The sequence below is a fragment of the Agelaius tricolor genome, unplaced genomic scaffold (assembly GCF_023055355.1).
Source record: "Agelaius tricolor isolate 1412-34295 unplaced genomic scaffold, bAgeTri1.0.p SCAF_1, whole genome shotgun sequence".
Classification (NCBI taxonomy): Eukaryota; Metazoa; Chordata; class Aves; order Passeriformes; family Icteridae; genus Agelaius; species Agelaius tricolor.
This window is the reverse complement of record NW_027269261.1, coordinates 21,291,881-21,308,491: the sequence shown is the minus strand read 5'-3', so window position 1 is coordinate 21,308,491 and position 16,611 is coordinate 21,291,881. Positions and strand designations below refer to the sequence as shown.

The 16,611-nt window shown below is 37.6% G+C and overlaps 1 protein-coding gene across 9 annotated transcripts in view; it reads right to left on the bottom strand.

Moving 5' to 3' along the window:
* Window positions 1–16,611, bottom strand: part of USH2A (usherin) — a 373,983-nt gene that overhangs the window by 112,864 nt on the left and 244,508 nt on the right. For all 9 annotated transcript variants that reach the window (XM_071426043.1, XM_071426058.1, XM_071426050.1 and 6 more), the window contains 3 exons: window positions 7,162–7,496; window positions 3,998–4,120; window positions 1,286–1,449 (listed from right to left, as the gene is read on the bottom strand). In XM_071426043.1, the coding sequence (XP_071282144.1) occupies window positions 1,286–1,449; window positions 3,998–4,120; window positions 7,162–7,496 (622 nt within the window). The remainder of the gene's footprint in view (window positions 1–1,285; window positions 1,450–3,997; window positions 4,121–7,161; window positions 7,497–16,611) is intronic.

Below are 16,611 nucleotides of genomic sequence, written 5' to 3'. Positions count from 1 at the left end.
TGAGCTTTTGGTTTAGAACAGATTCCAGGCAAGTCTTCTCCATTTTAGTGACTCAGATGTCATCTGTTTTCTTATCTGTCCTTTGTCAAACAGTTTAAGTTCAGGTCTGACTAAATGCAACTTCTTTTCCACTAGGCATCGAGATGAAAAGTATAATTACAATGAAAACTGTAAGCACTAACACAAAAATCTTGAAATGACACACCATGCTACTGAACAGGACTCAGCTCACTGAGGCAGAGCACTGATAAAAGCCAAAAGCATTTTTTCAGACTTAATAATATATGGGTTTGTCATCGAAACTCTTAATCAAGAGTGATACACTATTTTAAGTGGTACTGATACAAGGCCTAAATCCTTAGAAGTCAGAAACTTTCAGTAGGGAAAGACAGCAAGGCAACTTATGTTGATGGCTCCCAAGTTCCCAAAGAAAACACAAGACTAATTTAAAAACTAGTATTATAAAAAAAAGAATGAAACACTGACAAACAAAATAGTTAATGTGCTTATTTGCAACATAAGAAGTAATAAAATATGATAAGGTTTGCAAATAATGAATGGCCTCATCTTGGTGTTTAACTTCTACATTCACAAACATATATGGAGGAAATTTCTAAGATATGAATGAAAATAAAACCAGATTGCATTACCTACATCTAGAAGGTCAGGGGTTTAGATTACCAAGGTAATGAAACTTCAGTGAGCTGCTTCAGATCTATTACATTTGTCAGTTTTTATAAGCATGCTCACTTCAGGCATGCAATTATAAAATAAAGAGACTACATTTGTCGCAATTCAGCACCCAATCCTTACAATATCATTTGCATTTAAGTCATGAAGACATTCCCCTCTGCTGTATTAACAAACCAACTAGAGAAATTGGCTAAATTCATTTTAAGGAGCAGAGCATAAAGAAAGAGAAAGGGAATCTTCTCATTGTGAAGGAATGTAGATGTAAATTTTTATACAAAGGGATGAAATAGGCCACAAAGACAACAGGATTTTGTGTAGTACTGCTTTAGACATGTCTCACGAGTCTGCATTAACTATTTCTTCATTTTCACTATTCTCACTCTGCAGAAAGAGCATCTAATAAATACAAACATGACTGAGAAAAAGCACAATGTGCACATTTTTTTTCCTATTTCTTTCCTCTCCTTTCAAGGACATTTAGGTATATTATAAATCAAGGCAAGGACTGTGTTTCCTCTGAGAGCAAGGCAGGCCATGGTAAGTGATGGCAGGTTAACATCTAGTTACTGGAATAAATACTAAGCACACTTACTTGGTCTTGACCATTCCACTTCCACGGCAGTGTGATTAACAGCACGTGCAACGAGGACACTTCCCTTCTCTGGTAATCCTGCTAATGTAGTAGCTATCACTTCTTCACTTGATGTATATCCTACCTCGTTGTGCACTATGAGCTTATACTCATATGTTGTGTACCTAAGACATTTTAAAAATAATTAAATGGAATGAAAAATGCAGACATAGAAAATATTTGCTGTAAACCTTCTGCCTGTGCCAAAGTTTTGCTGTTTCTTTTCCCCCTGCACAAAAATTCATCTGTATGGGATGCACCAATGAAGACTTCATATGAGGCATCTATTTTGTGGAAATTATTCAGCATGATTAACATGGTAACAAAAATAAAACACAGTATTTCACTTCTTCATAGTTTTTGCTTCTGAGGTGTTGAGAGATTATAGCTCAATTCAATATGTAATTACAGCGGTGGCAACCTGCCAAAATTTGGATCAGAATTTAATCAAATGAGGCTTTTTTCCTCTTTTGGGAAACCCATTGATTTTAACTTGCAGAGTCTCATTTGTAAAAGGGATTCACCACAGAGTCAGGACTCTTCCACTACAAAAACACCCCAAAAAAGACACCTAGGAGTTCAAACTTATTTAATGAAGTAATTTTCCTCAGAACTGTGCATATTCCAATTACAGAGATTTATTAAAAATTACATGTGTATTTAGTAAACCAAGTGACTGCCACATTATCATTTCTTCCCTATAGCAAAAGTCATACTAATGTACTTTAAGTGGGATTTCATTATCTCAAATTTAATTTCCTCATAAAAAGCCTCCCACAAAACTGCACAAAGACAGAAACTCAGGATCATCTTCAAATTTTCACTGAAGCTGCAGTGGGATAATTGTCTACAGATACAATAAAGAAGCATGCGATAAATGCCTAATATTTAGAGATTTTAGTACAAAAATTACTCACTCACACTGTATATTTACTTTACTTTTTGTATTTATTTTAGATGCTTTACTATAACACCCTGATTTTTAAAAGAGATAAGCTTTAGCAGTCGCACTGAGAAGAAAGCAACTTAATGGGAACTCACTAGCTCCAAGTGTAACTCTAAGCATTGACAAACAGGGAAAATATACAAAACACATCTTCTTTCTCTCTCTGCTTCTTCCGTCACTTGCAGACATTTAATTTTTTCTTGGACATTGTAGCACACATACAATAAAAGAAAAAAGAATGTACTCTAGTCTTGGAGCTTACTGATGAGAATTTGTGATTCATGTTTTTGATCCATATTTTCAACAATGAAAATCAAACGAGTCTGTTGTAGCCTGTTAGAAATGAAGAAACCATCTGACAAGATCAGTAATTCTGAAACACGCTTAAAGTATGACAAATGAAAATAAATGCTGATATATGAATTTTCTTTGGGGAAAAATAAGGCTTGAGTGTTTGAGCATCTTCTCTCCAGCCATAAACTCCTGAGCTGTTAACTGCAAAAACATAGTTGCAGGTTGCAGAACCTTCCCCGGGAGAAGTGTTCAGCTGTGTCCAAGGGTTAGGCACACTTTTTTGGCCATAGCTCATTCAACCCAAAATGTCATGGTGCCTAACGATCGGTCACTGAGGCTCTGTCTGAAGGTATTGCCACCTCTGAATTGCTGACATAACTGCTACATACAGTAAAAAATGCTGCTACACTAAAATATGCAAAGCTAAAACCAAGGACGACTCTATGCAGACTTACAAGCAGGGCTGAGAGAAAGAAATGGACACTTGGGCAGGAGTGGTACAAGAACAGCTCTGTGAGCAGTTATTGCAACAGATGGAATGAGCAGAGACTTGCAGCAAGCAGGCAGAAGCAAGCCAGAGGCAGCAGCCCTCAGCTTGCTTCAGTGTGTCTCTGACAGGAGCAGAGGTCACGTTCTCCTGTTTCCCATTGTGCTCAGGAGGGATGCTCACTCAATTTTTACAGAAGTAGAAGGAAAGAACAGATATTTGAGGGTCAGTGATTGACTGGAGTTTTCATAAAGCACACCAGCACACAGAACACAGGCACCCTGAAACCATCCATGAGGGTTTTCCTGAGACTTTACTTAGAAAAACCCAATGCAGAATCCATGCTGAATCTTCCATTACAATTTCTTCATTTGTGCGTTTTGTCTTAAGGAGCAATAGCCTTGACTTCAAGACGTAGAAACTAAGGTTGATCAAGTGTAAATGTCTTGCTCTACCCCACATAGCTGGTCTGTTACATACTGAGGAACAGAGCACACACTCTATTTCCCCTTTCTAAATACCCTGCATTTAATGGTGATGAAGCTAATACAACAAAATCAGGTGAAAAAACATTGTTGAAAACAATTTTCAGGTGTTTCCTTCAAACATGCATTCTGCCTGTGCTACAATTTCGACAACATGCAAATCTACAGCATCTGTACACATAAATCTAAATGGTTTGATTGCATGAGAATATCGATGCTAAAATTTCATGTGACTTCTATTTTCATTTGGTTTTGAAAACAAAACAATACATGAGTCAAGAATGACACACTAATAATAAATCCCTGCATATTAGAATGATTAACACCAAAGATGATGACAAAAAATATTTCATTACATAATTAATATGTTCACTACAGAAAGACACAAAAAATACTTTGAACTATTAAACATACACTATACAAAACGCCAGCATTTGTTTTTATAGTTTTTGTAATCTCACCTGCTAAGACCCTTATCTTCATAAAACCACTGAGTTCCTGAGTAAATATTGTGCCACAGATTTAAATCTTCAGGGGGATTTGATGCAAGTGGTTGCTGGATTTTACGTCTCAGGAGCTCATATCTAACACAAAAGACAAGCAGAACACCAGGATTATCTCAACTAATGTTATTACACAAAAAAAAAAAAAAAAAAAAGAACCCAACCAGGTTTTTTTTTAAAGCCACACATTATTTTGTTTTTACAGCTGTAAACTTTCTGAGATAAACATTCTTTTTAATGTTTTGTGCTTTAAAACATTCAATTACTTAAAAAAAAAAAACTAATTTGAAAATAGAAAATGAAGCATTTCCTCTTGAAAAAAGCCAACTAGTTTATTCAATGATTTATGGATTTTAAACTTTGTGGAAATGTTTTCAAGAGCAAGTCCAAATAGCCCATAACAGTGTCTTATGCAGGCTTGTGTGATAAGCACAGGTTGCTCCAGAACATTAAATGATTATGCCTCTTTCTTGCAAATGTACTGAAACAAAGAGCACTGCCATTATTATTTTACTATTAGTAATAGCTTAAGTGTGCCTTTGTACTTAATGTGTTGGCAAATAACCACAGTGTAAATTACAGGAGAAAACAGACACAGAATAGAATGAATTAACTGTTCCAGCCATCTGTACACCTTAGCAAGGCACCTTTGTGTTTGGGTAGAAATTCATGATGTGAGCTTGAAAGACCAAATTATTTCATCCTAGTTTTAATTGGTATCTGAAGCAGTATTCCTGTCTCTGTTCCAAACAGCAGGTCAGCCAAAGCCCATCTTTCATCAGGTCAGCCATGAGACTGCCTGATTTGGAAAACATGCTTTCCACCCAGGCTGCATCACACACCCTCCATCATCTTTTATACAAAACCTTTATGGAATTTAACAAAATTAGATCACTTAGTGTCACAAACTAAAGGGGATAATATTATAGTTTGCATTTCCTAATCATTCTAGGGATTACAAAGGAAACTACACTCTAAAGGAAACAAAATTAGATATATTTGTTCAAAATCTTAGGATTATTGCTCTTTACTACATTCCACAGGACTGTTTAATTTATTCTTTCAATAATTGTTTCAGTTTGATACCCCAGCAAATTAGGATCATATGCATATATATTCCCTTAAATACATAACTTGATTCTCTTATGTGCTGAGCTGCTCTATTTCATCTTGTCCCTGCCTCCCATTCTGGAAAGGCACTTACTGCTAAATTCTAGACAGAAGTACGTTGGCCCTTAGGCAGATTTTAAATACTCTCATTTTAAATGCACATTTGTGAAAACATTTCCATGTTTAATTGTTCTGCAGAATACCTTGGTGTGGGTCACCCCTCTGTTGTAATTATCATGCTGACCAATGGTTTTGTGTGCAATTTGACATTTCTTTAAGTTAAGATCATCTCCAGTCTGATAAGGACATGTTAGACAATACCATCCCAGATTTAACAAGTACTGCATACTGTGATTGAATGTTGCTTCAAAACCAGAAATCAACTGAGATGCTCTTATGAGGGATCTGACACTTCCTGTGCTCCATAGCAGCTAGGGAGTACATGTATAACTCCCAACAACTTTTACCCTTTAGTTTAGGGAATAATTCTCAACAGGTACAAGCAAGCATTGTGCCACTTAATGATGCCAAACTGAATTACTGCAGAAGTTTGGATTATAACTTCAGAAATTAAATAGCAAAAACTAATTAAACTCCAACTCTGTCAAAAAAAATCAGATGACTTTATAACAAGAACAGCTCTCACATGAGTGGTTCATCAGTGTCAACACAAAGACAGATCATTACAGCTTTATAGGAAACCATCCTGGCATATTCTGTCCAATATATTTCATAGACGAGTCTTGAAAAACATCAAATCTTTTTGAACACTGAGTGGCGATCATGTGTAAATCACCCCCACTGGCAGCTGCTGCTGCTGCTCTGCTTGCTGCAGACTTCTTGTTCCATCATGCTGTACAGAGCAGCTGCTTCAGTGGTTGTTCTTGTTGAGGGCAGCATGGCACACCATGAAAGAAATGAAATCTGCAGATGTAGGTCGTGCTGAATTACTTCAATAATCTATGGTAAAATGGTCATGTTGTTAACCCCAGAATAACAGACACTGCTTTTCTGAAACTTCAAATTTTACTGTAGAGCAATCATCATTTCATTTAGTTGTAGTGTGCCCTAATTAAGCCTGAAGAAAAAGTCAAGCTACTGTGCTGTAATAACATACACAACTGAAACGGCATTACATGATAATTATTGAACCCATCAGTGCACCTAGAAGAGAGCTACTAACCAGAACATATGGACTACAGAGCTGTAATTCCATGCACAAGGTTTCACGATACGTTAAAGCACTATAATGAAAGATTTGACATTTTTTATTGAGTATATATAAAAATATATTTGTCTTTATAAACCTTTATGCACTCAAATCCATATTTCTTTAATATATATCTACGCATGCACGCTCAGTATTCAACACTCAAGTCGAGATTCCCATCCCATCATTCTAGACAAATCTCAGTGGAGATTCCTTTCTTTGGCTCTTGTGGTGAAACCCACTCTGCTGTGCCCAGCACTTCCTTGCATTTCCTATTTTGGCTATGCCCTCACACTTCTAGCCCTTCAGCTTCCATTTTTCTCATGCACTGTCTTATTTAAAATTTATTAATCACTGAATTTTTGAAGATTATTTCATGTCATCATCCTTCCAAATTGTCACTTTCTCTTCATGTGAACCCAGAGTATTGAGAATATTGGATGTGTTAATTACTCGTGTTTACAAAGATCTCTTCTTTTTCTTGTCATTTTATTGGTGGAACTTGTTGCTTGAACTCACCACCATAAAGTGGCCAAATGCTACAGCCCAAACCACTTATGACTTTGCAAATATCCTGTGCTTGCTCCTTCTGGTTTTTCAGACAGCACTGATCTGAGACCCAGAGCCTTCCAGCACAGACAATACACTTGGTCTGAATAATCCTGACTCTTCTCTGAGCCCTAAAGTGGAATTTCAAAAAATCCAAAATTAAGAGATGACATGATGAAGTCTGCATCACTCAGAATTTTCTGAGTCAGATTTAGGTAAGGAGAAGCAAACTGCTCTCTCAGTCTCAGCTTACCTCAGATGGGGACCATTGGGCCTTAGCGGTGGCTGCCATGAGATGGCAATAAAGGATTCGCTGATTGGAGTCACAGACAAGGGACTGACACTCTGAGGAATTGTCGCGGGTGTGGTGACTCGTGTGGGCAGGCTCTCGGTGCAGCCTCCCAGGAAGCCATCCCCTGCAGTGCAAGCTATCACTGTGACCGAGTAGTTGGTGTAGGGGACCAGGTTGGTCACCAAGTGGCTCAGCCTTGACGAAGGGTTCCCAGCGATGACGATGCGCGGGTCAGGCATGCGGATCTCGTAGTTCAGGATCTCTCCGTTCAGAATCAGAGGAGGCTTCCAGGAGACCTGGAGGAGGAGGGGGGAGAAAAAAAATTAAAATAACAGATTTCTTAGAGTCACATTGCAGAAATACAGACACAGCATGCTACAGATGGACACAAGCGGGATCTGAAGATGTTCTTTTCAATCAAAACAGACTTTTATTTTTAAAGGGAAATCAGTTAGAAATCTAATCTTTAATTTCAGTGAGGTACACAGCAGCAGTTGTAACCATCGAAAAATCTATTATTTTGCTTTACCAATAAAATGTGAACACTCCACATCACTCAAAATTCCATGAGATGCTCAGATGCATTAGCAGAAGTAGAATACTTATCATAAGTATCACTGTCACTTATTTTCTTAGGGTGCATTACCTGGCATGCTTGACCACCAGTGGCAGAGTAAAAACAAATTTTACTTTGTGTTTCCTCAATTTTCAAGAAGATGCAATTGCATTAACTCCTATAAGAAAACAAATGTTTCTGCACCCTTCATATAATGAAATAGGCAGGTTTTCCCTTTTCTTTTTAATTAACAAATTACACTGTAATTTGTAAGTATCAGACAAAGAACAGGGACAATTTTCCATTTTAAGAGCTATAAAATTATACTAATAAAATTTGATTGCAAAAAGATTGGAAGTTACATACAGAATTCATGTTTTATATATATACACACACATATACTGCTACTCTTAATGTGGTTTTGTTCCTACTGAACTGAGGTTAGGGGAGATTTTTTAAGTTTTTAGGACTTTTTTGAGGCAGGGGGTAGATAACACATATATATATTTATTCTTACCAGCTCCACTGAAGAATCACACACAAAAAATTGCACTATAAAGTGCATAAATGTTCTAAATTATTTTTTAAGGCTTTTTGCCATGGTACCAGAATAGAGGGGCCTTCAGACTGGCACAACAAGGACGTGTAACCTAACATGTATTAGGAATCTCAAAGTTTCATAAAGGTAGTGTAAAAGCATCTATCAATACTCATTTCCCTAGAAATCCCAGTGCAGGAAGCACATGACGAGCTTTGCTTTGCTCTGGGACTGTTTTCCTTGCCATTTACCCACTCATCTATAACAACTGCTGTCTCTTTTCCTCCCAGGCATGAGATAATTAAGGAATGAATACAACATAGAAAAGAACACAGAAATGGGAAAAATCTAGATATGCCTAAAACCTAGGTATATGTCTAAAACCTAGGTAAAATAAAAAAAATACTGAAGTGTTAAATAGTAATACCACAATACTTTAGTTTCAGTTAATTTGAACTTTTTCCTTAATTCTCTTAGTCTTCAAAACAACCATCTTTAAAAACGTATATGCATAATTACACAGGGCCATGGAAACAGAGAAGCTTGATTTATAAAATTATTTTTTTAAAAATGGGATTACAAAATGTTATATTTTAGGTACAGAAGGACCTCTTAGGCCATCAGACTTGTAAGAAAGCTGGCAGCAAAGTGCTGGAGAAAGCTGAAGGATTTTGATAACAGATTCTGGAATACTATTAAACAGAGAATTAGAAACAGGGTGATCTTGAGTAAAGACAGTAAAACCAAGATTATTGGTGGCCACATAGGAAAGGCTTAGCTCTGGCTAATTATCAAATGCTGTATTCAGATTTCTGTTGCTTCTGGCCCCAAATCATGTTCGAACAAATAAAGAAAATACCACTGATAAAGCAGTGCAAAATTTCACACAAAGGTAGGGAATTGACTCTGCACCATTCTCACAAACATTGAGCAGATCTCTCCTTTTGAAGTATTTCATGTGATCTAGTGATAAGCTTAGAAAAAAGAAGAACGGACAATTAGCAGACAACAGAAAAAGTTTTCAAGTACAAGTATGTGCTGATTTTGGCTGGGAAGAGTTAACTTCATAGTAGAATGGGTTTAGTATGGGGCTGTTTCAGATTTGTGCTGAAAACGGTGTTGATACCACAGGAATATTTTTGTTTTTGCTGAGCAGCATTTACAAAGAGGTCAAGGCCTTTTCAGCCTCTCACCCCACAATAGCTGGGATGAGAGGCCTCTCTTCCCACAATAGTTGGGAAATGGAGCCATGGGCAAGGGACACAAGTCAAAACAAGGGAAGTAAATGCAAAGAAAAATAAGTGATACACAGTCAGAAACTTTCATGTCTAAACTTAAAAAATTACTCTAACACAACTTTTGCAAGATTCACCATACCATGTAACCCCTTTCACATAAAGGAACAGATTAATGACAGGAGAACAGAGGCTGCTCCATAACCTCAGCTCCTGATTTTCACCCACTGTGTGCACTAGCTGGTAACACCTTCAAAAAATCCCAGGTGCTACTTCACAGTATTTGTTGTGCTCTAACAGGTACAGCAGCTCATACTGTAAGTAACAGATATGTTTTGTGGTACTTACAGTGGGAAATTTCTTTAAATTTTAATTTTTTTTTTTCCCAGAGAGAAATAAAAACCATTCTGAACAAAAAGTATATTCAGCCAGCAGCAAATACAATGCAATTTATTTTTCTCTGGGTATGGATATCTCACACAAAGATATGAAGATCTGTTGTTGCTCTGGTTAATACTTTTTTTAACTAAGTAGTGGGATGACCAAGGCTACTACCTAACCCTGCTGTGTCACTTGAGCTGCTTAGAATTACCTGTGTCACCTGGGAATGGCAGGACATGCAATCTTTCACAAACATCTCTTGTCAAGAGGCAAGGGACTGCCTGACCCATAAATGAAGATGATGGAGCCAGCCTGGTTAACACACACGCGGCACTCTGGACCTCTTCTCCTCTTGGACGTGCCAAGGTTTGAGGTAAGAGCTTGGCAATGCATGAAAGCTGGAAAGCTCACTAGACAGGCTGTGTTGGAAGCAGTAACAGTTTGTTCATTGATTTGAAGCTCAGCACTGAGACCATGAAAGAGGATGCCCATGAGGAAGAGAGAATAAGGTAACTACTGGGAGAGATTAACTGATTCAATGTAATGACTCTGGAAGCTTTCATTTAAAGATCAAAGGACCTTATTTTCTCCACCACAAAATTTAAAGAGACAGAAATTAGCCATTTTCCCCCCATTAAACAGTTATAACCTTGGAATTTTTTTCCTTTTTTGACAGCAGTTGGAACCCTGCAACTTAATTCTGAGCTATCTGAGGAGAGGCATTGGCACATGTAAGCTATTTTACTGTTCAGGCCTGGCTTCAACAGTTTGCTTTTAAATCAGTGTGTTTGGCTTCATTTTATTCTCATTTCTCCTAGATACTGCCTGTAACCTCTACAAACAGAATGCAATAAATACACTACTGAGAGCTTTTCACTGTTGGTCTCAAAGCACATTGTAAGTCTCAAACTGCAAATAATATTATTCCAGTTTTAGAGATAGAAAGACTTAATCCCAGACTAAATCACGTATAAGAAAGAAGCAAAACTCCAAACAAAGACCTGTTACCCTAATTCTGCATTCCAGCCACTGGACTAGTCCTCTGACAATCTCCCAGCTCCCCCAGAATAGTTGGGAGAACAATTTCTTCCAAAATGCTTATCTGTCTTAACAGAAATTACTGTGGCTTCAATCAAGAGCCAGGATCATACTGGAAAAGCAAATTCTGAGAAAGGTCACTGATAGCTCTGCTCATAAACTTTGCACATGAGTTACACCCAACTGCAGCAAGTTCTACCACAGAAGAACAGCATGATCAAGTTTGCAGTAACAGATTGCCACTACCAAAACTCCTATGATTTTGCTTGAGTAGTGGGAAAAACAAAAGAACATTTATGATCCTAAACACCAACACTAGAGAGTTTCAACTTTATCAAAGGCAGAGAGATGATGCTGATGAAACCCCACTGTATAATCCATACCAAATGAGCAAGCTGTGCAAGAAATCACAGACCTAACATGTGGAAAACCTCTAGTGTGCAAGTTAAGGTTGTTCCTATGGGTGTTGGAATGTCCTAAGTCACTCAAGCAGCACTTATGTGTCAAATGAACCAAGGTCTCCCTGACCTTAGCAGCATTACAAGGCAATCTTCACACAGGGATTGATTGCTCCTAAACAACCTCCCTGATGCACCAGGCATACCTGCACACAACTGGAAGGGTGGTGAACAAAGTCCAAGCCCTTTTTTTCCCCTTTCCCAGCATGAAGCTGTTGCCTGGGTGTGCTACATCTTCCTTCAGCAGACACAGCTTAGGAATTAGGGCTGTTTCTACTCTCAAAATTATGTTCTGGGGTAACTGCAGACTGAAGTGTTTGGAGAATGAAATAGTACAAGGGAGTTTTAACTGGGAACAGAGGAAGGGTCTTCACAGCCTCATTCTCTGCCACACAGTGACCTGCAGAGGAGGAACACTGAAGGATCACCTCACTGTTAGCACTGACTTCAGTGACCTTGGAGTGATTAGCATTGCATCCGACATTCTGTAATCAGAATCAACTCCCAGGACAGTAAACATTAATGTGTGAGACAAAAAACACTAGCTCCAGAACATGTGCCTGTAACTAATTCTGTGGGAAATGGAAAATGGATAAAGAAAATACCTTCTTTGTCATGCATGATACTCAAACTGTAACTACAGGGTATGTTGCTTTAAATGTGTCAGTGATATCTGTTTCTTGCACCTGAAATCTTTCTCCTGTGCATTTTAATCCCAGCCTATTTACAGAACAGGCATTTAGCAGTCCACTATCCAGTTTCTGGGCTAATGAAGAACAGAAGACAACCATAAAAATAAAGACTTCTTTGTTTGTGTTTGCTCACTTGCATATCCAATTTAGTAGTGAAATTTGAGAAATAGCTACCAGAAGTTTATCACTGTTGCAATAAATGATAATCTACTGTACTGAAAGAGTACAGATGGCAACTCTTAAAGATATTCTGACAGCAAACTAATGACATTGTTCAATCTGGAAGGTGGAATAGCAGCTTTCTCTGCTTCAGGTTCTTCTATACAAAGAACAGAATGGCAGGTGAACAGCAAAGTAAGACATTCATCTCTCTGGGTAAGAACAAACATGAATGACAACTGAATTAAAAAGCCTAAAACCCTTCCTCAGTCAGAGAACTCATGAGGAAATACTTCAGAAAAATAATCAATCCATGGAAAATCAATGACATTATTGAATCAATATGCAAAACAAACAAAAAAAAGAAATTAGGTGCCACAGAATCACCATAGCCCTTCATTCCTCACAGGCAACACATATAACATATATTAGGAGAGAAGTAATAATAATTTTTTCTTTTTCTCATTTTCTATCTAATCAAATTGCAAGTAGTTTCTTTAAATGATGTTATCATGAAGGAATAGCACAACACAAGAACTTTATGTCAATGAGGTATTTATTCCATCCAACCAGGAGGAGACCATTCTCTTAGAAACTCTTTACAAACACTAAAAAGAAAAAACAAACTTTCCCCTGAAGAGAAACATAAGGATTATGCACAACTCATGCCAACTTCTACCTTGAGAAAAAAGTTACATGAAGGATGATAGGAAATGGCTGCAGTTTTTATCTGTCAGTGGTCCAGCTGGTGGCAGTTGTCAGTGAGGGGAAGCAATACAGGCAATATGAGGCAGCAAGTCTCTGGTGAAGCCAATAATTAAGATTGCAGCTGCCTTTTCCAGGCCAGAATCCTCAAGGAAGAACCCCAGCAGGAATTCCCAGCAAAAGGGAATTTCTCCTACCAAAAGTTATAAGGCCAAAGTTGGAATGTTTGCATAATACAGTTAATTTAGTTCAGTGTACTCATCCACATAATGCCTTTCATACACAAAGAACCCCATCAAATAATTATTCACTGTGTAAACCAGCCTCTTTCTCAAGCCACTCAACCTAGCTACATTCCCGAATGTCATATCAGTGTGAAGTGTGAGATTGAAGCAGAACAGCAATTGCAACCCTCACAAGAAAAGGAAACAATTTCTTTTCTACTTCTCTACATTAGGGTATAGCAAATCTTGTGTAACAGGAATAATGTTCATGGCATTGGCATACACTAAATAAACGGCTTTTGCAGTTGCTGAATACCTCCACTTCACTTTGGCATTTAATCAGCCACAAAAGCAGTTTATTGCGCATTATACTCCGCTACCATGAACATTATCAATTCAGCAAATATTAAAAAATATCATGCAGGTGTCACAGAAATGGGTACTTTAAAAATTATCGACAGCCTTACGCTTTCTGTTGCTCAAAGGAAAGCAAGTTAAATGTTATGGAGAGATATTGGAGATACTGGTCCATTCTGATTAAAATGAAATGTTAAAGGAGGGTGCACATATCAGAACTGTTTATCCTGAGAGTGACCTGCCGTGCTGATACTCTCCTCCTTGCAGGGTGAAAGCTTTTGTCTATGAAAATGAGCTGTATACTCAAGTGAGTACTATCCTGGAGCACTTTGAATCCTTCACATCCTCAATTTTTATTGATTCAACAACTAAAATAAAGGAATGGAAATATGTTTCTCTTTTTTTGTAAATTCTCTCTGTTTTCAGTAGAAGTAAATATTTGCACTCATGGTTTAGGGATTGGTTGCACTGACAGCTGAAAGCCTCTATTGATTTGCTACTGTGGCTTGGTAAAGGAACCTCTTGCTAATCTTTCCCACAGCACCCTTCCAATACCTCCTGCTCTAACCTGGGAGGACAGCTCTCTCTAGGGTGAGAAGTAATTAAAATCTCCTTCCCAAAGAGATGCCTCATTTTCCACCCTGTGCTTAAGAGCTGCCCATTGCAGACACTGCGGTAAGAGCACTGTACCAAGGACTGCACCAAGGACTTCACAAATTTCATTTGAACACTACATAGGTGATATATGCACTACAGGTGTGCTGGGCTTGAGCTACTCAGGAGGGAAAGTGAGCCTTTCTAGGACTCTTACGGGCACCAGTGTAAAGCAATTCCATATGAAATCCATCCTATTTCCATACAGGAAAACATTTCAACCACTAAGAGGCAATCTTTGCAGAATACTGCACAGTTTTTCTGTTCACACAACTAGCAATTTCTGGGATGAAGGGACACAGCAGGTTTACAGATCTCCACCTTAGTTCTAGAGATTTGGGCAAAATCCCTGAACATTTTGTGAACAGGTGCTCCCTTGTTCTTGTCCTCTCCCAGTACACAGCATTCACACAAGACTACCTCAGGGACACAGTGAAGCCCTGAGTGCCCTCCGAGCCTTCCTACTCTGACACGAATTTGCCATAAAAATGCAGAGAAGGAAACAACACCACCTCTAGCAAGCTAATCCATTTGACAGATCTGTAAGAAGACCGACAAGCAAGATGAAATCCCAGTCGCTTCCTCTGGTGCTCCCATCTGCAAACAAGCAGAAGGCGAGAAAACTGCTGGGTGCAGCAAGTCTTGTCTATTATCTCATCGGTGATGAAGTGCAATGAGCTCTTCTGCAACTACAGCTTTGTTTCAATTTTTTAAAGAGAGAAGAAATAATTTATTGTTAGAATAGTAAATGCTGAAAATTTAAAATTTGTCTTGCTGACCTGGACGAGTGAGACAAGTTTTAAGATTTTTAAGAACTCTTAGAATCTTAGAAATCAGAACTGAAGTAATATCTCAGCCATGGGATACTCTCTGCGCAGGAATTGTACCAAGTGCTCCTGACTTTCTATCACTTATGACGAATATAAAATGGAACAACTTTAAGTAAATTAAAATACTCGATAAATACAATAATTTATGTTGATATCAGCAAAGAACCAATGTTCTGTAACAGTAACAGAGAGAATTTAGCAAAAGAGATACTCAGGAGTGAATATATTTAGAGAGACATATATGTAAGTCACTTTTCTCAATGCAATGCTGCCACCTTAAACTATTCTGAACATTTTAACTTAAATATTTAAAATTAATGAAAATTGACAGTAAAACCAATTAGTGGAAATAAAAACGTCCAGGCTTCAGCATCTTTGACAAAAATTGGTCTTAACAGATCTGAAAAATATTTATCTCCAGGTGGAAAACACAAGTCCGAGTCTACACGAGCAGCAGTGACACTAAATTTGACCACCATTCATAGAGGAGTTCATACAGTTTGGACATTAAAGGGCTTCAAAGAATTTTGAACATTGCAGGCTGAGAAAAAAGAAGGAAAATAAGCATCTGAACTCTTCAGTAAGAAAGGGAAAACAAATCTAAAAAACAATGCTGTGTTGAAATTTAATCATTATAGACGGAAAACTGCATTGCCTTAATTGAGATTTCAGAAGAAATAAATGACCCAACTAACTTTCAGTATTTGTAGATTACTTAATCTCAGAGTTAAGAAAAATACAATAAAATTACAACTGAACACATGCATCTGATCTTGGGAAAAGCCATCCAGTAAAGAATGACACAATCTCTGTTAACCCATAGGCTTTTAAAACTAGGATGGAGTGTTGAATGCACATGGAGGAAAAAAAAACAGGGGTAAGACATAAAATTATTATGTTCTCACCACGTTAACTGGAGCTTCAAAGGTTGCAGTGAGTCTTTGTGCTCAGAGTTGAAGCCAACGTGAAAAAGCTCACGCAGTGAAACGTGGACATGTGGGGGAAGCACGCAATTGAACTAGAGCTACTATTTACTCAGCATTGCAGCTTCTGGCAAATCCATGAAAAATGCTTTACTATAAATTGTGGGGAATATTAAGATATATCTACAGAAGTACAGAGGGCAGAGTCTTGGAAGTAGATTGCCCAAATCTTCAATAGCAGTCTGGCAATTCATCATAATTACTAGTGGTCGATCGTTATTAATTCTTACAGTAACCATTGTACTCATATTGAACTGATTTGTAATTAACATGGAGGTAACATGCAATTCCTTAGAAATTAAAACATAATTTCATAAGCTCAGGTTTTTTTTATCTAATAGTGAATAGCATTTTTTTATAGTTTAAAATTATGTGTGAAGAAAGAAAAAATATCAGCATTCATTTACTGCTGAAATTCACACCCTCAAATTATTCAGATTACATTGGTAACACCACTCTGTTTACCTTTTGAAAATACAATGTATACCAAAAATAATAAATCTAACAGATGAACTTCAATCTTATGCAAATGTCCTTTGTTTTGTGCTCTGGTGAGCAAGCTACTGTACCAATACTTTTGGCATTAGTACAAGACTGAATC